This window comes from Chlamydotis macqueenii, chromosome 1 (assembly GCF_036417535.1).
Source record: "Chlamydotis macqueenii isolate bChlMac1 chromosome 1, bChlMac1.mat, whole genome shotgun sequence".
Lineage (NCBI taxonomy): Eukaryota > Metazoa > Chordata > Aves > Otidiformes > Otididae > Chlamydotis > Chlamydotis macqueenii.
The window spans coordinates 66149405-66171558 of NC_141556.1; the positions used below are offsets into that span (position 1 = coordinate 66149405).

Consider the following 22154-nt stretch of genomic DNA (forward strand, 5'->3'; position numbering starts at 1 on the left):
TGAGGTTTTGCAACAGTCTTTCTAATGCTCAATTAAAAAAATAAATTGTGGCAGTTCTGAGACAGATTTAAGAAGAGACAACATTACCTATCATCCTTCTCAACTTCTAATTTTCTCAAAATATTTATGGAAATCCCTTTACAAAAAAAAAAAAAAAAAAAAACAACCAACCTTTTTATTGAAGGGCTGATGAGTTTACAACTCAGTTTTTTTATGTGATGCCAGTACAGCACCATGAAAGTGCAAGTATCAAAACAAACTGGTGAAGACATTTTTGGCACAAAATGCAAGTAGCACAGCAACAATCAATTCTTCAGTTTGGAAAGCCTAGTACATCAGTTACTTTAATATCTTGCTTGGGAGGGTAAGTCAAGTGTTTATCATCAATGGAAATACACTGATTTAGACGGACTCAATCCATTAAGGAAAAAACATACATATAAAACAAACTAATTTTATCCTTACTGTTCTGCAGGCACTGGAGCTATGAAGCAACCGTTGTTAAGAGGTAGCTTTTGTTTGTCTTGGTTGGTAAACAGGCAATATTACAAACCAGTTTCCAAAATGAAAGGGCTCATTAATTTCAGGTTATTAAGCATGTTAAGGTTATTTACAATTCAGAAGAAATAAAGCAATATGCACATACAGGAAGAAACGACAGTATCTTCAAGACTGTATTGCTCACCGCCTCTTAAAAACTGAATCTGAGAAAGTAAAGACAGGTATAAAGAAGGAAGAAAAAGATACAGCAAGATACTGCCACCATTACACATGGAAGATATGGACCAAGCACTCTCCTGTTATGTTCCTCCATGGGCGATTATGTCCTCCTTGGTCCAAGTATAAGCTTTTAGAAGTTTCATTTTACACAGCGAGGATAGTCTTGCCCCACTCTTCTGAGGAAGTCTGTACTGACATCCCTTTAATATTTGAGAAAAATTTCCCAATAGCTCTAATTTAATGCAGGGTTTTCAGGAAAGGAGGAAGGATTTGCATTACTCAGAACTGAAGGATGCTCAAGGCAAGGAGAAAATATTTTAATTAGCCTACATTCAACAACCCAATGTTCTGGTTTACAGAACATAATTCCCATTCTGGTTTTAATCACTAGTTTCACTGGTAAATCAGTCTTCTCTCAGTTAGGTTACTTTCTGGAAGCTTTTCAGTCAAAACTTTAACGTGAATTAATCACTTGATTACATTCAAGATTCAATGCTAGATAAAAGTGCACAGACATGACATTTCGGTCATTATAAAATTAAGTACTATAGATTATAAGAAATTATTAAAATAGTAGCTATTAAGAACAAACAGATCCTGCCTTTCAAAAAAAAAAAAAATCCCATTTCCTGAATAAAGCAACAGTTTGTCTGCTTTTCTGGCTTTTCGTATCTTGGAGTCAGACCTGAAAACTTTAATTAACATACTGGAAAACTAGACATGATTATGGTATTTTTCTCAGGACTGCCCTCCACCAAATTGTTCTCTCTTATACTGCAATGCTCCTTTAAGAAGCTCAAATACAGTTCAATGCTAACTGACTTCAGTTATTCATATATCTCTTCTCCCTTCCTAAAGCAGTAGAAATGTTCTTCACATGCAACAGGAGAAGAAGCTGTTCAGTCATAAAAGGCTACCACCATAGAGCATTTCTTGCAGCATGGCAATGAGAACTTCCCAAATACTAACAAGGACAGAAGTCAGCAAAGCATTAAGTATCTTACCTGTTTTCCTAGCTTTCTAGTTCCCATACTTTCATAGCTCTTGGATCCAGCAGACTACCATCTGAACTCTCTCCTCCCCCTGTTCCCATCCCCCTACATCCCACCACCTCATCCTTTCCTAGCTCTCTCTCTCTAAATTAAAAAAAAAAATCCAAATTGTTAAAAAAAAACATGTGCACATCTTCCATTCCCTTCTGTACATGGTACCATGTCTTCCTTCCTTGACGCTAACTAGATGGTAAGCTCTTTTGAGTTACAGCTCTTTTCTCTTGCACTACTACAAAGCTAAGTACAATGAAGCAGTCCACACTGTTTGGAAGCTAGGGGTAAGGGATTCCTGTTTGAAGTACAGAACAAAAAGCTGACAAAACAGTGTTGATCTAGCAAGCAACAGATCTGTATTCATTATTCCCGTGTCCAATATCAATTCTATCTGTTCAAAACTTGAACAATGTTCAGCTTCCTATCTTGGACAAAAAACAAACCTATAAACATTTACTAATTAACCATTTTTATGTTCCCTCCTCTTTTCTACTTCCTAACAAATGAATAAGCTACCAGAATAGGTCTTAGCTACAAAACCAATTTAATAATTCACAAGACCAGGTCTGGTTTTCTCATCAACATTGCTTCTCTTGCAATTTGATAAGAGAACACCACAGTGTGGTGTCACCACATCAAACACACCATATGTGGTGAATCACTAGAGGCTAACAATAAACAGCAAAAGCATAATGAGAACATTTCTTTCACACCAAACCACACATATCTCTCTAGAATATATGTATCAGTCTGAAATACCATGTTATGAAAACACAGCACTTCATATTTAGTGGAAAATTCATCTCTGGTATTTTCCATCTTGATTTATTGCAGTGACCACCGAACAAGAGAATCGCATAGCTCATCAGTGACTTTGAGGAACAGCAGAGATAATCTTTCATGTTGCATGTTAGAAAATCAGAGGTTAGTTCAAATGTCTGGCTGCAGTTCTTTCTCAACAATTTTTCACAATGTGGTCCCAAAAATCAAATAAAAAGTTTTTTTAAAAAATAAAAAAAACCCCCTAAATTGATATGAACTGATATTCTTTGGCAGCTCACATGCATCAGACCATGTCAAAATTAAGCTATCAGGGAGACACAATTTTTTCCTTCATCATAAAGACAAGGTAATTGTCCATGCTTAAATGAATACCACAGCAATCCAAAGTGCTCTGTGTTGACAACCGGGAAGCCTTCTGGATGCAAACACTCAGTCACAGGTAAAACTTAAGCTTATAAGAACCACAGACTAGTACAATTTTTAAATGTATGTGCTAAATGGTCTGGTCCTGATCGGGGCTGAACTACGACAATTACATATAAATACACATCTAGAGCAAGCATTAGGATGGATAAAGGTGACAAATCACAAAACAAAGAGGCAGTTGCATAAAAGTATCTGTGCACACAGAGTTCATTACCAGCACATTCAGAAAGTAGCATGCCGAGATTGACATTCCCTCGTCCAGTACTCAATTCGTAGAGAAGAAACCTCTCATCTGGATAAAATCCTTTTCTGCAAGACTATGCATAGATTTCCCTCTGGGAAATCCCAAATACATATTCAACCCTACCTCAACATCCACCTGATAACAAACAAAAATATGATCTGTAATAGTATAGTGAATTATTACAATGTCAGACAGCACAGCCAGGATAAGAGGTTGCCATCTTTTTTCTTCCCAAGCTACTCGATTCCATCTTCTCAGATGTAACACTACAATCAGTACATATGCTAAACGAGATCAGTGAGAAAACCATTTAGTGGCTATTTGCCTGAATTCTGGATGGAAAAGAGAGGTATTTCAAATGCAACTGCTGAGTCATAAACATTTGTCTGTTCTTACCAAAAAAGCCCAGGTCTCTCTCAAAAGAACATCAAGATGACATCATAACATGTCCATCTTACATATTGATTTATTTTCCCCAAAGATCTAAATGGGTCTCATAAATATTATTTTAGCATCCTTATGCAATTATATCATTATCCTATTTTAAATTCAAAACCTGAATCCCCAGATCAAATGCAACCTACAACAGAAAGGCTCTGCAATACAATTACAAAACCATATTTTAATACCTGTAAAGTTGCAGAGCAGAACAAAATCATATTTTATCCTACAACTCAGAATCAAAGCATTCTGAAAAATACTAGAAACTATACACTGCACAATTCAAGCAACATAAAACCACATTTAAAGAGATCAATGGTGCCATTTCTAAAAGGTTGCCCAGAGACTCTCTGAATTCCTCATTCTTGGAGGTTTTCAAGTCCCAACTGGATAAAGCCCTGAGCAACCTGGTCTTGAGTTCAGAGTTGGTCTGTTTTTGAGGAGGAGGAGGTTGAGACCTCCTGAGATCATTTCCAAACTGAATTGTCCTACAGTCTCTCTGTAGCACACTCTGGATTGCACACTGTAAGTTCATACTTGTTATGAACTTGAGTTGTGTTCTCTGCTTGCAGCAATAATGAAAATTGAGCTTAAACCTTTTAAACTGAACAATACTAGTAACTGTTCTTCAGAAATCAAAGACTATAAGTATTACATGAAAAAATACTGTAAAAAACTTCTGATACCTTAACTTACTATTGCTAGAAATAAATTCCAAAGACTTTGAACACAATGAGAATTAATAATTATAGTCCCAAGTTTATCATACCATCAAAAGCTTGTGTACTTTTTCTGTCTACATCAAAAAGCTAAGATTTATCTTATGATCAGAAGGTGGATATGGCCCTGCTGCTCTTTCATAAGATAAAGAGCACTAGCTAGTATAGAATGAGCATTTATCCCAAGGGACAACTGAGATTACTTTCTTGATCTGCTGAAGGATAATATAGAAACACTATAGAAGGCACAAGCTTCAAACTAGACAGCTGCAGAACATTTCAAGTGTTGTTCTTGATGTGCTTGGAATCTCCCAGTGCAGCCCAGTAACATAGCATCTGTAAGCTACAGGATGTGCCCATTAAATTCTGTTTGCCTCTACTACAAGGTTGTTTTCATTTCTCCTTCTTCTGCTCTATTCAGAACTTATCTATTTCCTAACCTCTAAAAAGTCACATACTCACTCTCTCAAGGAAAAACCTTATTTATACAGCAAAAGAGGAGGAAGAAAAACATAAACAAGAAAATCATGTTCTTTACACTCTAGACAATCATTATCCAAACTGAAATGCTTTCTTTGGCCTGCTTTTCTCAAAAGTGTTTCCTAAGAACAAACAAGAAAGCTTAAAACATTGGGGATATTTCAAATATCCAAAAGATTTTAACTTCACTACATTTGCTAAATGGACAGAACAGATGTGACAACAGCTGTGTTTTCTTCCAAGTAAATTTTTTAAAGTACACTCGAGTTTTAAGATTACAACAACTGGTTTTTCAGTCAAAGGAACAAGAAAGATTAAAAGCCTCTTTCCTACTAGGCAAAAAATACTCTTGGATCCCACTTACCATTTTCATCTCCAGCTGTTTTCCGACCATCCTCTGGGGAAACATGCACCAGCTGCAGAATAAGGGGTCTCCGGGTGACAACTCCAGTACCTCGTGGGAGCAGATCCCTCCCCACAAGACTTTCCAACACAGAACTCTTTCCACTGCTCTGAAAATTGAAACACAGCTACATTATTTTCTTAAACGTCAAAATGTTGTAATATTTTAGTTTTAGCTTGCTTTCATTACTCCTGCAAACAGTGCTCTATTCTGTCCTCTGCTATACAATGCCCGAAGGAGCAACCGATAGCCTCACTGTATCTAATGCAGTGGTACCACACTGCACAGGCATTGAAGTACCCAAGTCTGCTATAAACCAGTAACTGTCTAAACCTGCTTGGGACACTTAAAAGCCATGTAGATGTATTTGCTATCTCATAACGCTAAATTAAACACATAATAAGCATCAGAAAAAGTAATATCCTAATTAAACACATAATAAGTGTCAGAAAAATTAATGTCCTATTTAACATTTTCTACCCCAAATATTAATCTCTCCAGAAATACCATTGGAAATAAAAACTTATTTCTCTTTATAATGCTCAGAAGGAAATTCTATGTCTTCTACTATGTCATTTTCTAACATCTTGCAACAACACTTCACTATGTAGACTAAGGAATTTAACCTTCTGCTAGTCTTAACATGGGCTGGCCATGTTAATACTATCAGGAGCATTACATAAACGTCACAGGAAACAGAAAGATAGCATTATTGAGATTTTTTTTTTTTTTTGCTTCCAAAGACTCCTCTAGGAAGTAGTTAGTAATTTTCTTCTTCAGCTGACCTTCTCCAATCAACTTTGGGCCCCTTTCATGCAAGGAGCTTACGACAGGCCATTGGGTACTAAAATCTTACCAAAGAGCAACTGAAGAACAATCCAGCCAAAGCACAAAGTAGCTCTGGAAGCCTCCCTGAGAGAGCTCCCGTTGCAGTACACTTCTGAAGAATTACTGACATTATAGAATGTGAAAAAACATGCATTTCAGAGTGACAAACAACAAACCACTCCTTGACAAACTTCATAATTCAAAACAAGCGGAATGCCTACTCAAAAAGATGAGACATGATAAAAGGTTCATCTGCTATACTGGGGAAAAAAAAAACAACAATACAAAACAAAACAAACAAACAACAAACCACCAGAGTTTCATTTATTAAAAGTATTTTTAACATCTCTTGAGCCAGGTTTCTTACACATGGGTAGAATGATCACTCAGTCTCAAAGGGCTGGAGGTGAGACTTAGATGAAGTGGCTTCTCCTGAACATCAAAGTAGAGAAGGGATAGCAATAAATAGTTTAAGTCCTTACCAAGGACCTCATTAAGACAGGAAACCAAGATCAATAGGACAAGTTGCTGCACATTACTGCACAATGTTTGGTCTTTCCAAAAGAGTGGTACTGCACGAAGCTGAGATGGGCACACACTAAACTACGTATGGAATTAAACCACTATGTCTTACACCACTCCCACAGTTATCTTTGGATATAGAAGGAACAATCTGGACCCTTTGCAAATGTGAAGTCATATATTAGATGAGACACTACAGTACTCCGCACATCAGGAAATTTGTTTCAAATTGTATTATGTTCCCTTATTAAAGCAATCTGTTCTTGGAACATAATACAGTAACTAATGACGCACTCCTTAATCTGGGCTCCATACACATCCATTACCAAGAATTGTCCGGGAACACGGCAAGGAAAGCCATAAACACAAAGCTGATCTTCTCCCAGCAGAGGGGAAAGTGTGGGATATGGGTCTGTTCAGAATACAAATTTAATTCAGCCTGTCCTTCATCCAACAGATGTAGATGGAGACTAATACTGATGACCAAAGGTACCAGCAGCAGCATTGTACTTTTTTTGTAATCTCATTGGAATGCTTGTCCTGATTTTAAGCACAGACTGAAATCCATAAACTTATTTAATGATGATCTGTTGCTTCTTTAACCACTGTGTCAAACTTCCATTGCCAAGTGTTTAACACTGTACTGTGTTAACCATCATCAGTCTCACAGATGAGCACCGGAGTTTGACAGATGGTAAAACCATTTTTCCCCGAAGTACTAAGATAAGAAGAGATAATGCACACAGGGGCTTAAGTATTTTATTTCAATATACACTGAGAGTATATATGATGTAAATCTTATCAGCTTTATCACTGCCTCCTTAACAGTTGTATTTTCATCATCAAGATCATCTCCAGGTTAATCTAAAACAATCAACTCTGAAGGCAGAACAACAGGGAAATGATTGTGCACTTACTCTCACCAATTAAAAAGATGAAATGTGTAAGAACTGTGATCCAAAAAGTCAGCATCTCCACTGTTTAACAGTCCTAATGATCTTGCTTCTGCCTCCTTATCCTTCATTTTTTCTTTACTTCTCCCTGCATATTTCAACTGCGTGCACTTCTTAAGTATCAAAAGGCATTTGCTCCCACCCATTACGCTAATCCTTTATAGAAAATTTGGTTTGCAACCTGCTGCATTACTAACCACATTTTTCAGAAATTTAGAAGTAGCAGACAGCAGTACATGACTTTCTAATTGTCCAATTTCATTAATAGCAAGAAATGTTACTTCCAAAAACACTTCAGGGTTGTTGGCAAGTCAAATGGATGAGACTGTATTGAAAATTTTGAAGTAATACTATGAAGAACGTTCACGTTCATCCCAAACATTTACTTCACTGGCTTTCTTATTCTTTTTCCAAGTGCTCATTAGCATTCCTAATTTTATAAGACTTGCGCCCTATACCCAACACCATGCAAAGATGCCTTCTCCATATTCAAAAGAGAACCCTGACCCAATCCTTGTCCACTACTGATAGTCACTCTCCACTCAGAGCCCCATCTATAGGTACAAACCCTAGAAGACTCTACTGGTGAAGACTAATGCAAAGAAAGCACCAAGTGCCTCAGCCTTGTTCCATATTCACCATCACTATGGTGAAATCACCTGTCGCAGTCAGCAGCAAGCCTGCATTTCCCTCATTGCTCTTCTTTTTTAACTGCTGATCATAGAATCATAGAATGGTTAGGGTTGGAAGGGACCTTCAAAGGTCATCTAGTCCAAACCCCCTGCAAGGAACAGGGACATCCCCAACTAGATCAGGTTGCTCAGAGCCTCATCCAGCCTGGCCTTGAACGTTTCCAGGGATGGGGCCTCCACCACCTTTCTGGGCAACCTGTTCCAGTGTTCTATAACTCGCATCGTAAAAAATTTTTTCCTAATTTCTAATCTAAATCTACCCCCCTCTATTTTAAAACCATTACCTCTCATCCTATCGCAACAGGCCCTACTAAACAGCCTCTCCCCATCTTTCTTGTAGGCCCCCTTGAGGTACTGGAACACCACTATCAGGTCTCCCCGGAGCCTCCTCTTCTCCGGGCTGAACAGCCCCAACTCTCTCAGCCTGTCCTCATAAGAGAGGTGCTCCAGCCCTTTTATCATCTTCGTGGCCCTCCTCTGGACCTTCTCCAACTGGTCCATGTCCTTCTTGTGTTGGGGGCTCCAGAACTGGACACAGTACTCCAGGTGGGGTCTCACCAGGGCAGAGTAGAGGGGGAGAATCACCTCCCTTGACCTGCTGGCCACGCTCCTCTTGATGCAGCCCAGGATGCAGTTGGCCTTCTGGGCCGCAAGGGCGCATTGCCTGCTCATGTTAAGCTTCTCATCCACCAGCACTCCCAAGTCCTTCTCCTCAGGGCTGCTCTCAATCCATTCTCCACCCAGCCTGTATTTGTGCCTGGGATTGCCATGACCCAGGTGCAGGACCTTGCACTTGGCCTGGTTGAACTTCATGAGGTTGGCACGGGCCCACCTCTCCAGCCTGTCAAGGTCCCTCTGGATGGCATCCCTCCCTTCCAGCGTGTCGACGGCACCACACAGCTTGGTGTCGTCGGCGAACTTGCTGAGGGTGCACTCTATCCCACTGTCCATGTCGCCGACAAAGATGCTGAACAGGGCCGGGCCCAGCACGGACCCCTGAGGGACGCCACTTGTGACCGGTCTCCACATGGACATTGAGCCGTTGACCACCACTCTCTAAGTGCGGCCATCCAGCCAACTCCTTATCCACCGAGTGGTCCGTCCATCAAACCCATGTCTCTCTAGTTTAGAGAGAAGGATGTCGTGCGGGACAGTGTCAAAAGCTTTGCACAACTCCAGGTAGATGATGTCAGTTGCTCGTCCCTTGTCCACCGATGCCGTCACCCCGTCATAGAAGGCCACCAAATTGGTCAGGCACAATCTGCCCTTGGTGAAGCCATGTTGGCTGTCACCAACCACCTCCTTGCTCTCCATGTGCCTTAGCATGGTTTCCAGGAGAATCTGCTCCATGACCTTGCCAGGCAGAGATGAGGCTGACCGGCCTGTAGTTACCTGGGTCTTCCTTATTCCCCTTTTTAAAAATGGGGGTTATGTTCCCTCTCTTCCAGTTGTCGGGGACCTCACCAGACCACCATGACTTCTCAAATACGATAGCAGTTCTAGAAGTTCTTCTTGTTGCCTTTGATGTCCCTTGCCAGTTTCAACTCTAGTGGAATGCTGGCTTTCTTAATACCATCTCTGCATATGCAGGCAGTATTTTTATATCCTTAAGCGAGCTTGTCCTCACTTCTACCTCCTGCATGAGTCTTCTGCACTGATGCTCAGTCATGAGTTCCCTCCACACTGCTCTCCTTACATGTCTACTCATTTTCCTGAGCATTTGTACGGTCCACTGTTTTGTGCTGCGCTGAGGTTGTCCTTAAAGTTGTACCAGATCTTTGAGTTTCATTGTGCTATGACTCACTGGGTCCCACCAATTAGCTCAGTAAATAAGCCAAAGCCTGCTCGTACTCTTAAGGAAGTCCATGCAGCAAGAAGGCAATAAACAGAGACTCACCTGGAGTCTCACTAATGCACAAGAAACATGAGATTTTTTTTACAGTTATTTGCTCAGATTGTTGACTGTTGCATATGGCAAGATTATTAAAATGATAACGGACTTGTATCAGCTGCAACAAATTTCAAGTCATTTTACAAGAATCTGCTGTCTTCCTTCTTTCTATCTTTTGACTTCATAATTGCTTTGTGGAGCCAATGTAAAATAAAAGATCTGTGGAAAAAACCCTTATAAGGAAACATGTCCAATAAGCTACTGAGGAACTTCCAACAAAAAAAAAAAAAAACTGGTTGAAAGAGATGTAAACTATGTTCATTGCTTTTGACAGGACGAACTGATAGGGTTTTTTTAATTATAGATCAAACAAAAGAAAACTGCAAAGACCTCCTGCAACACAATATAGCTTTACTACAGGACAGCACAAGAAAATAAAAAGGCAGTGAGGTCAGTATTTTGTATGACTTTTTCAGTGGCACAATAACAAACACTTGAGAATTACAGTAAGGAACTGCGAAGTAGGAAAGATTTCTCAGTGAGACATAGTAATTCCTGAAGAATTTTCTTAAGAAAAGCAATGTGTCTGCTTTGACAACCGAGGCAGAATGGTGCAATTTTGCAGTTTGTCATACAAGAATTTAAAAAGTCCTGCTGGCCTAATCATGCTCTTAGCAATACATACATATAGGGTTTACTAAATTTTAATCCCATTATTGGAAAGTATAAGCTAATGCATTTTTGCTGGAGTCTCACCCATAGGAATATTACCCAGATAATATTATTTGAATATTGAATTCTTTGAAAAGAAGTTCTCTGCAGTAGCTATCCCGGAAGAGTTCAGCACACTATAACTAAAGAGCAGCAAGATTTTTTTTTCTTTCCTTGTTTTTAAATATGAATTATTCTGAAGTAAAACATCAGCACACATGCAATTCCAGAGCCGTTCCACAAGGGAATTGCTTTGTTTGGAACAGCTATTGTGGAAAAATTTTCCTATGTGAACTAGAGACACTCCAAGCTAGGCTGGTTCTAAACAGCCAACAATTTTTAAAATGTATTTACTACCAGAAGAGAATTTTGAAGTTATAAGCAGGCCCGATTAATTATTGTAAGACATTCTTTGAAACAAAATTATACTTCTAGAAAGATGCAGAAGAGCTAACAAGTCGATCCCAACTTGAGAAAGCAGTGAAATCAGCATAACGCATTCCTGGCTGTTGCAAACCGTGAAAGATCCTGTTGGGATTACAAGACTGTCGTTCCTGCAGGCCATTCTCCGTTCACTTGAACGGAGAGCTTTCCTGAATCAGTCAGGAAGAAACTGGAACCCACAGGAACTCGCTCAAAAAAAGACAGGTTACGTACAAGTAGTAAGGAAGCCAGAATTTGCACAGTTCAGTCAAAATTCTTCAGAAATCTCGTATTTACACAAGATCTAAATGTAGATACACACCAAACAACAGCAAATTGACAAAGATCTGCAGATGTATTCTTTCTCAATACATCAATTCCCAATATCACCCAATAATTCACCTAAGAAAAAAATACCTCATGTAATTAGAAACAAAAATTACAGAACTTCTCTAAGTTAATCCATGGAACTGTGGTATTAGAAGTCACATTTCAAAGCCATATAGACTGAGCTTACATAGCATTGCTTATACTAATTACATTTTCAGTAAAATTAATCAAAACAAAGCCAATTTGTATCTTCAAATCTTAAAAGCCATAAACAACAGAGGTTTGGGGCTGATTTTCTTTTGTTTGTTTGGTTGGGTTTTTTTAAAAGAGAAAGCCAGTCAACCTTCTGGCTACTATATGAACAAATGTTTTCCATGAACAATGCAGCCATTTTCTCTCCAGATTATGAAACACATTTGCCAGGGCTGCCTGCTTTAACACTCTTCCTCTTTATTTTTCTGAAAACATGTTGCCTTTTCACTGTCCCATGTGGACAAGATACAAGAACCATCCGTTCTCATCAAAATACAGGCTTTCCAGGAAAAACAATTGCCAATCACAAGATGAACAGGACCCTGGCAACAAGGATACAAAACTAGGGGGGAGGGAACCACTTCGTTCACATCCTTCTACAACTGTGTATTCTCTCTACTTTTCCAAACTAACTGGGCATTTGCAAACAATAAAATCAGTATCTTCATTTAAAAATGTTTAATAATGCTTTCATATTAAAAATCAGTAGAGATCAAAGGCGTGATCACAGTTATTAGACCTGTAATTTTATTTTAATTCATATGAAGTCTGCACATAGACACAGTGAAAACACCATCCTTGCAATCATAGAAGCCCTCAGGACCTAAAACATACACCTGTTCAGAAACTGAGAGGGTCGATCACAGAGAAAAGAAACAGCACAATGCCAAATGTTGTTTGCACTATATAATTTCAGTAGCAGAATTTATATTACGTCTGGTAAATGTAAACAGCTAATTAACGTCAGCCTCACTTTGCTGCTTGTTTGAAACAGACACCAGAACAGTCAGGGAATGATTTGACAGGAGGAAGAGATGGCAAAAAGGAAAACAGTTACACCCAAAACCAGATACAGTGAATGTCAGATATCAAAACAAACAAAAAACCAAATCAGGAAGTTTGCAAAACATTTGGGAGAAAAACCAAGCTCTCCTCAGTCAACATAGCCAGCGCTGAAGCTATGCTTTAGTTACATCTTCTTTTGCAAATGTAGATAGAAATGTCTATTTGCATCTGCTTGAAATCCCAAAAAAAAAAAAAAAAAAAAAAAAAAACCCACAAAAACAACAAAAAAAAACACAAGAAAGGAAGTAGGAAGACATTCCTGAGTTGAGCTTGGCATAGGGTTTTTCTGGTTGCTTGGTACAGGCTGAAGTTTCCTTCACCGAAAACTGGCTTTTGGCCAAGACAATGTAGGCTACATTGAATAAACTGAGTAAACTGAAGTGGCTTAAATTTCTGCTCCCCTGACCTTCCCTGACAGGAAAGGTCACAGAAGCTCTGTAGAGCATCTGAAGTTTAAGAGCACAATAGTAGTCTCTCTCAAACCGAATGCTTTGATACAGCATCCACTGGATTCTTCTCCTCATCCCAGCAGCTAGGACCGTACATTACATTCCCCTTGCTGTCAACTTCTTAACAGGCAAATTATCATCCTAGCTGTTTAGCTTAACAGAACACACAGTTATACTTAACCAGATGCTCAGCCTATTTGTTATCCCAGATCAAGAAAACCTCCTCCTCGGCCACGAAAATTGGTTTTGTGTTGAAACATCAAAAAGATACTTATTCCAAACAGTAAATAAATAAATAAATGTAATGCTCATCTGTGAGCCAGTCTCTGAGGCTTACAAAACAGCTCTTTTGGATGGAAATATCTGTTTAACAGAATAGTCTGTTAAATATTGTAAACTACATCTCCCCATTTAAAGTCACAAAATAGCATCAACTGAAGACTAAGCAAAAGTACTACATAAAGGTACACCTGAAAGGTCATTTAAAAATCTCACTGTGAATTTCATTAGTTGCTAAATAAATTTGACCATGATGTCTCTACTAGAATCAACACTACTTAGTGCAAAAAGCCCACAACTTGTTTTTATAATGTCAGTACTGGAAGAACTTTGCTACAAAACTGACCCTAAAGTTTCTATATAACTAGGTCAATGACTTCTAAAAATCCAAAACAGATTCCAAGAACTAATGACCTGAAAAAAATAAAGGCAATTCATTTTTACACATCTCTAGGCAGAGATTTTATAGTTTGGTTGGTTTTTTTACATTGATTCTAAAAACTCATGCCCACTTCTGTAGCATAGGCATTTCATTTTTGTGGTAGCATCTATGTGCCCTTAACATACAAAAGGCCATAACTTACCAAACTTGTTCTCTTCCCCTTGCCTCCTTGCATTATAGTTTTAATGTGTTTGGTTGAGGCATTTCAATACCACCTTGTTATCCCTTACAAGTACAGATCACCAAGCATTTGTACAAAATGCATCTGAAGGTTGAGTATTACAGTATTATTGAACAAATATTGCTTATATAGTATTCCCAGTCTGGACTTCTTTTCTGCAGTTCAGTAATACAGCTCTAAAAATTGAACTAAAATACTGAACTGGGGGAAAAAATAGAACACCTATGTGGGAATAGCAAAAAAACCCTAAAACAGTGATGAAAAGTTGGCAGTCTGAGGGTGTCCTCTGAGTTCCAGCAGCAGCAGTCTTCAATTTTCTTAACAGACTCTGTACTAGGACACAAAAATAACTTACATGTTATTTATGTGAAGAATGAGAAGGAATTCTCATATGACTGAGTCACAGGAATACCACTAGAAGAAGGGCGAGAGGCTGTCTAAATGTGTAAAATGTACTGAGAAATAGTTTGGAATTAGTACCAAAACCCATCTAGAAAGAGGAAAAATTAGACACTTCAATGGCACAGAACACAAGGATGGTAGGAAATGAATCCCAAAACAACAGAGGAGGGGTAAAGGGGACATGGGAAACAGAAAACATTCAAAGCTAAACTAAGGATTATTAAGCAGTTTCTAGTTCTACATACTCTAGAAAAGAAAGAATTAACTTGAAGCATAGAAGGAGAAATAAATAAGAACTGAAGATAGACACAAGCATAAAACAATAAAAGATAAGAGATACAGAAGACAGGTGAGAAAAATAAACAGCAAAAACTATTTTCAAAAGCATTTTCCTTCTCCGTGTTGAATATGTAAAAAGGTCATTTAAGAAGAGCAACAGGCAAACTGGAAGGAAACAAAAGCATAAATTAACTAACAAAGAGTTACAACAATCTTAACAGGTAGCATTTGCTTCCCACAAAGAAAAATGGAGGTGCAAAATTCATTTCTGTATATTGTTCAAAGGAGAAAAAAAAAAAAAAAAAAAAAAAGTAAAGACTGCATATGCCGGTAGGCTACAAACAAAACTGTGGGAACAAACTTAAAGGCCACATAGAACTTAACCAAAAATATCTCACGAAATAAGACTGTTTCAAGGCACGTTTCAAAAAACTATGGAAGCAAGCTACCGGTAGCAAAACTATCAGCCCTATTTAAGATATCTCCAGAAATCTGGTCTACAATAAACTAACTTCAAACAAATAAAATAATAACATTCTATTTAAATTATTTAAAGACTAATAGCACAAAATAACCATCTATGGAATTACCATGTCAGTAAAGGTAATTATTTCCTCTAACAAGCCTGACTAAAAACAAAACAAAAAACCAAGATACAGCTTGTTAGACATTTTGCTATATATTTTCCTGGAGTCTATTAAGGACTTTGTTTTGGCATTCTAAGAAATATCATACTAATTCAAGGGTTTTTACGAATATACTGAATACAGCACTGAACGGATATCAATACTGATCGGTAGACTATTGAAGTCAAATGCATGTCAATACTGTCTTAACTCTCAGCATCTACTGTGTGCACTTACGAAAAGTTAACTAGGACAAAGTTATTTAAAAGGACAATAATTAAAAATAAAATGCCACTTCAATACATCTCATAAAGTGAAACAGAAAAAAAATACTTTATTAATTTTACAAACAAAAATGCCACACCTCTGCCTCGCACTTTCTGTTGTAGAACTAAACTAAAACAAAACAAACAAAACCCAAAAGAAACCAGCTTGCCTATATGACTTTCAGTGCAAAGGAAATTAAATGTTTTCATAAAGTGATGGACTCCTGTCAGCTACAAAAAAAAGCAAGTACATAACATAGCTTAACAGTCCAAAGTCTGTCCCACCCAATTAAAGTATTTCAGATCTTATTTTACAAAGTCACTGATATTAAGTCAATTAATCTACCTGATTTATATTGGTAAAACAGAATGACAGCTGCTTGCCTCACAACCAGTTCGACAGTGTAGTTGGCTTTGAGCAAACCTATTCGATGTTTCACTGATATGCAAGCTTTAAACATACAGCTCATGTGTTTTAAGTCATGTAATGAAATCCTTGACTGCAGAGTCGCTGGTATTACTGTCTTAGGTAGGATGCTATTGTGAAGTAACATCACACATTCCATAAACACTGCTGACTTCAAAGAAACAGAACTAGAGATCCATTAACTTCAAGATTTAGTTGTGTTTAACGTTTTGGTTTCAATTCCCTTATGACTGCTGCAGTTCTGGTCCCCCATGCCCTGCTGCCAAAAGTTTTGCTGAAGAACGGCATCCCATTCAAATAGATCTAAAAGGGTCTGAGCTATCTTTGAGCCCAGCAGCAGCATTATCGGGCTGAGACACACCTGCTTGTAACTGTTAGAGCCAACAAAGGCTGACTTCGCCGCTCACCTTCATTCCCCATCATCAGCTAAGACAAAGAGGTCCAAGAGGCAGAAGAACTCGCAGGAAGGGAAAACCATCCACACCTGCAAGATGCCGTTCAGCTACCATATCCCTTTTTACTCAGCCCCCACTCCACAGCGGCTGTCAAAAAAAAAAAGGAAGCCACCCACTAGCGATGGCGGTCACGCCAAAACACAGGGCCAGCAACGGGCCCCCACGGTGTTGGGGTCAGGCCCTCCCGGCAGCCCTCGAGAGCTCCTCGGCCGTCCAAACCGCTACCGAGACGCGTGAAGGAGAGGGAGGGAGGTGGAAGAGGCGCTCCCACTGCAAATGGTGGGAGGCAGAGGAGCCTGGGGAGGGAATGAGGGGGACGCGGGTGGCCGAGGGCGGCCGGGGCGGGCGGGACGCCCGCCCCGGCCGCCCTCGGCCACCCGCGTCCCCCCGTGTCCTTGGCGGAGACGGCGGCGGGTCAGCAGCACCGAAGGCGCGATGGACGCCTCGACTTTGCCCTCAGGGCAGCAAAGGCCTGTCGCCGCCCGCTCCTCGACCCCGGCCTGGCCTGGCCTGGCCTACCCCGCCCCGCCGCCCCCACCTCGCCTCACCTGCGTGCCCACCACCACGATCTGCGGCAGCTGGATGATGTCGGCCCCCACCGTGTTGAAAACATCCTGCAGCTTGTTAATCACGGGGATCAGCGCCTCCATAGCGGCGGGGGGTGGGCAAGGGGCCAGGGAGGTGGGGGGTTGAGGGTGGGGAGGGAAGGCGTCGGCGATGAATGGGCGCGACGGGCAACGGCTCCCGTCAACCGCCCCCTCCGCCTGCCGCCATTGGCGCCGGCCCCCGCGCACGGCGCGGCCCCCAGCGGGCTGTGCGCGCCAGCCGGGAGCAGCCCTGCCGCCGGGCATCATGGGAGTTGTAGTGCAAGGAGGAGGGAGGAGGCCGCGCGGGGGCGCCACCTAAGGCGGCAGCTGCCGTTGGGGCCTGTCAACCGCCGCCGTGTGACAGCAGGGTTTCTGTTTGAAGATCAGGCGGCGTAGGCTGCTGTGGTCTTGTATTAGAAGCTCTTCCCAGGTTTTATCCTATCTTTTGGTACGATGAAGCTGAACCACTGCAGGGATCACCAGCAGTGGCGCAGCCCCCCAAGTTGAGGCCCCACAGGCGGCCCATATGGGTTGCAGGCCTCATCTCCGGATGCTGGAGGTAGTTTTTAGCAAACATTGTGGAGCAGCAACATTTATTCCAAGCATTGTGTTTTGAAAACCCTTGAAAAGGAGGAAACAACCAAACATGTGTTCCCGCTGCCCTCACCGATGCTTCACCAGGTGTGGTGTCGCTGCTGCCTGGATACCTCAAGGAAAGGTGCCGAATGGCAAACTGCTAGACCTTGTCAGCATCTGGTGTCACAATGCCAACAGAGCAGGAAAATATCACTGCTGGAGGCGGCCTGAGGGAGCATTATAGAGGTCTCTTCAGGGGGAGAGAAGAACCTGAAAAGATCCAGTCCTACAAACTGTGCATCAAAAATAATACTCTCCCATTTCTGTTCACATCTTGAGGATTACAATTGACATATTTAAAACAGCTGTATTTATTCTGTTTGCTCTTTTGTGGATTTTTTTTTCCTGTGACTCAGCTAATCTCGGCATCTGACCTTTTCTAACTCAGATGCATAACAGTAGGGGTGAGTGAGGTGTCTGTCAGGGCTTGGGAAGCAGGAAACTGTGTGAGATCTAATACTCAGCTGCATTATTCAAAAAGATAGAATTAAACCAGAGGATGGCTTGTGATGTGAGATCACAACAAATAAGCTGTCTGATGTTTAAATGTGTTTCCCTTGAGTGCACTTTCTCAAAGATAAATTATGAATATGCTATCACTGAACTGAATTCTGGCTTTGTCCTTTCTTGTAAGTCAACAGAGTAAAAATGCTTCCGAAAATTTCAGGTTCTGGATGGCATTAGAATTTATATGGTTATGCTATACAAATTAGTCTTTTCCCATCTTCATGTCTCGAAACCCTCAAATGTTGAAGGAAAGAACACACAAAGGAAATACATTCTTACCTATATCAGTTTACAACTGAGCTTCTCATTCTTACCCAGGAAATTCCACACTGCTTGTCAGAGGGCTAGTGTTTTGTGATGAAAGCATAAAAATGGCTAAGCAAATTGAAACACCCAAAAATTAGTGTATTCAGCACAGAAAGTAAGAGTTAACATGTGTAAAACTTTGTGAAGAAGGTTCTCAATGACCTGCTGGTGAGGGATTCTTGTCATAGCCATGCAGGCATGATTATCTAGCAGTTTCACCCATTAGCTTTCAGTATGCTGGAGCAGATTGCTCCCAGAGGTCATTAATATCAGGATGTCGTTTGGCATCTGCCTCTCCTGCTTCCAGGACAAAAGCAAATTTTCCCCGCATTGTACACCTGACACAGCAAATACTCTTTCTAAAGGGTTTTCTGTTCCCTGTCTAATGAAAAGAAAGAAAAGGGGGAAAAAAAAGCATCCCTATTGCACTGGAATAGACGCTGTTAGCACCCAAAGTAGGTCGATAACACCAGCTTATTCCTCTCTGCGACTCTTTTTCCTCCTGCCACTTCCATTTTGCTGTAGGACCTCGTGGACACCACTGTGAAATAGAGCAAGTGCAACCTGTTTTGTATTTTAATTTAGACCAGAAGTGGGACATCTTGCAAAGAATGTAGAACTGCAAAAGGGTCAGAGAGGGACAACAAGGGTGATGACAGGTGTGGAACAGCTTCAATATAAAGACCAGCTAAGAATAAGTAAGCTAGGAGTCTTCACTCTACTAAAGAAACGGCAAGGAGTAGGGAGGATTAGAGGTCTGTGTAATCATTAGCAGCCTTGAGTTGGTCAAAGACCATCGGTTTTGTTTACTCTCTCTTCGAATACAAGTATTTTGGGAGCATCTAATGAAACTAGGAGGAGCCAGGTCGGAACAAAATAAAGATAGTAGCCCCTCATGGGTGGGTTGTTCAGCTCCTTGCCAAAGGATGTTGTAGACAGCAAACGTTTAAATGGATTCAGATGGTGTTTGGCCAAGTTTAAGAAAGATAAAAGTACTGCAGGTAAATAAATAGCTATGTAGGGGTCAAATCTAGCTCTGGATGTGTCTGAGCTGACAATGATTTGAAGCTGTTAAAGTATCTCCAGAAGCGCTGTGTGTGCTTGCCCTTTAGTCTGTCCCAGTATGGCTATTCTTAGAATTTTATCAGTATAATATTTCAAGAAGCATACAGAGAAAATATCAGTTGCTGAACCAAGCTGAGATAACTTATGCTGCCCAGCAGAGATGTTGAAAGGCCTATCAACGGCAAGATACCCAAATGGAGAAGCATAGCACAGATGGAGGAAGTGAATTAATGAAGGGAAGCAAGAAGAAAGTACTAAAGAGGACACTAAGACTAGGAAACTTCAGAATGTTAAGTTTAACACATTGAACATTTCTAGCTAAAAAGTGTCAGCCAGAAATGCCTCTGCTAAGAAGTGTCATGTCCTGCACCAGCTTACGAAATCCAGAACTTTACTCCGCCCAGCTGAGGACTGTGCCGGAGCAATCAACATTTTAACAAGCAGTGGTCATCTGCAGCTTTAACTCTGACTTTCCATAGCTGACTTACATTGTATTGAGCAAGAAACTCAAAGACCTGATAAAAGGCAGTAGTAGTCAGACTGGTTGTTTACTAAAAGTTAATTGACATGAGAAAACAATGACTCTGACCTGATATCAATCTGCCACAGAATGTCATCTCTGAGACTCGTCCAGCGTCAGCTCTCTGGGGAAAATATAAAAACGCTGTAATAAGGTCTCCTGTTTCCAAAACTGTGTATTGAATAATGTTGATATTGCTGTAAGATCTGAAGTAGACAGTTCAATATTTCTTCCATTTTATGTTACTGGAAACTAGATTGTTTTATTTACCATATAATAGGGGTTTTGTCCCATCATGCTAAATTCTTGGCTCCAGTGACATCCTGTGACAGTAAATTTCATGATCTAATTATGCATAGTGAAAAAAATCAATTTGGTGTCAGTTTTAAATTTGTCATCTTCTAATTTCATGGTAAGCCTCCTTGGTTTTATGTTTGAAGTTTGGAAAACAAAATTTCCAGTCTTTCTTCCCCATGATATGAATTTCTTTATAGTTTTGCGTCATCATCTGCTTCCATTTTTGCGCTGACAGCTGGAATCTCTTTACGTGGACATACTCACAGTGGTGGACAAGTAATTTGCCATTTAATTAATTTATGCCAAACAAGGAGACCAGAAACTAGTGCCTCAGTAAAGCATATTCCTTGCCATCCTATTTGTCTAGGGAAAGAAATATTTGACTTCCATACTGAAACGTATGAAGTATGTAATGTTGCATTTGCACTGCATACATAGTCATACTGCTTTGTGCTGCACAAACACTACTGGCAAAATACTTCTGTAAATTATTCCTTGGTAACGTCACCTTTTGGAACCATACAATACAGTGATTATATGGGTCTGGCAGAGCCTGATTCTTACGTGAAGCCAAATTGAAGGGTGTTTTGGTATTGTCCAGAGCAACCGCAGCACAGATGTAACTTTAACACTTTCTCATAGCACTTACACCAGGCATCTGCGCAGCAAACAGCGTTAGAAGCCGAGATAAATGAATTCCTGAAATCCCTTGACAGAATGACCCTTCGTTTGGATGTTCTACACAGATCTCCCAAGCTGGCAGATTCTAAACCTTGCTCTTTTTTCCGGAACAAACAGAAATCAGAGGTTTCAAATCCATAGTCCAGGGGTTCTGCTGAATTGGCAAAGCGAGCTCTCCTACATACTTCAGCCGGCTGCAAGAAGGTCACAGTGCTGGTAGGAATCCCCACGTTACGTGTGACCTGTGCTGACACCTAGTCTCTGACAAAACAAAATAATCCTGGGGCTGAGATGCAACTTTGCTGGACAACTTTGCTAAACAACTGAGAGTTCCCCAGGGCAGTCGTTTATGTAAATCCATTGCATGTTTGAGGTGTCACACAACTTCTCATAAAACACGCTTGCAGAACTGAAAGCAGGTTTCAGATTAAGGGAGGGGCAGGGCACAGAGGGTAAGAGCCGCAGGGCAAGCACAACAGTCAAAGTTCATAAACTAGTAACAAAGCCCGAGCGCTCTCGTAAGTGTTTGTAAGACATTAGCATTTCTGACAAGGCCAATAGCAGTAAAAGGTTTGGCTGGAGATTAAAATAATATCTGTATCGTTCTGTATTGCTGTACAGCAACAACAGCACTCCCTACCCCTTGCATCTGCTTCTGGATCTAGTATTTTAAATCTGGCTATTTCCTGTAGTCTTTTAAAGATAAAATAGTATGCCAAGAGGAGCATTTCTAATTTTTATAATACATGTTTTCTTGTGCATGCTTATATTATGATTGGCACAATTTTAAGTTTGAAAACATAAAAATCGAGCATATGTGATTTACAACATCACAGCCTGCATATAAGACTAATGGATACTTCAAGTGTATCTGTCTTAAGCTTTTTAGTTCAGGTCAGGGTTGCAGTTCTGGAGTGGGCACTTGGTGTCTTACCCACCATGCTTTGCTTAGCATCACAGAGTTGTCTTGAAGCGCGTGGATGCAAGTCTTTTCATGTGAAACAGAACTGCAAGATGCACTTCAGCCACCAAAGTGCAT

The 22154-nt window shown here is 40.3% G+C and overlaps 1 protein-coding gene across 4 annotated transcripts in view; it reads right to left on the minus strand.

The window, feature by feature from the left end:
- DNM1L (dynamin 1L) overlaps window positions 1-17282 on the minus strand; it is a 40275-nt gene extending 22993 nt beyond the window's left edge. For all 4 annotated transcript variants that reach the window (XM_086755045.1, XM_086755033.1, XM_086755038.1 and 1 more), the window contains exons 1-2: window positions 17065-17282; window positions 5224-5371 (exon numbers count right to left, since the gene is read on the minus strand). In XM_086755045.1, coding sequence (XP_086611171.1) covers window positions 5224-5371; window positions 17065-17166 — 250 coding nt within the window. In that variant the 5' untranslated portion in view covers window positions 17167-17282. The remainder of the gene's footprint in view (window positions 1-5223; window positions 5372-17064) is intronic.
- Window positions 17283-22154: the final 4872 nt, after the last annotated feature.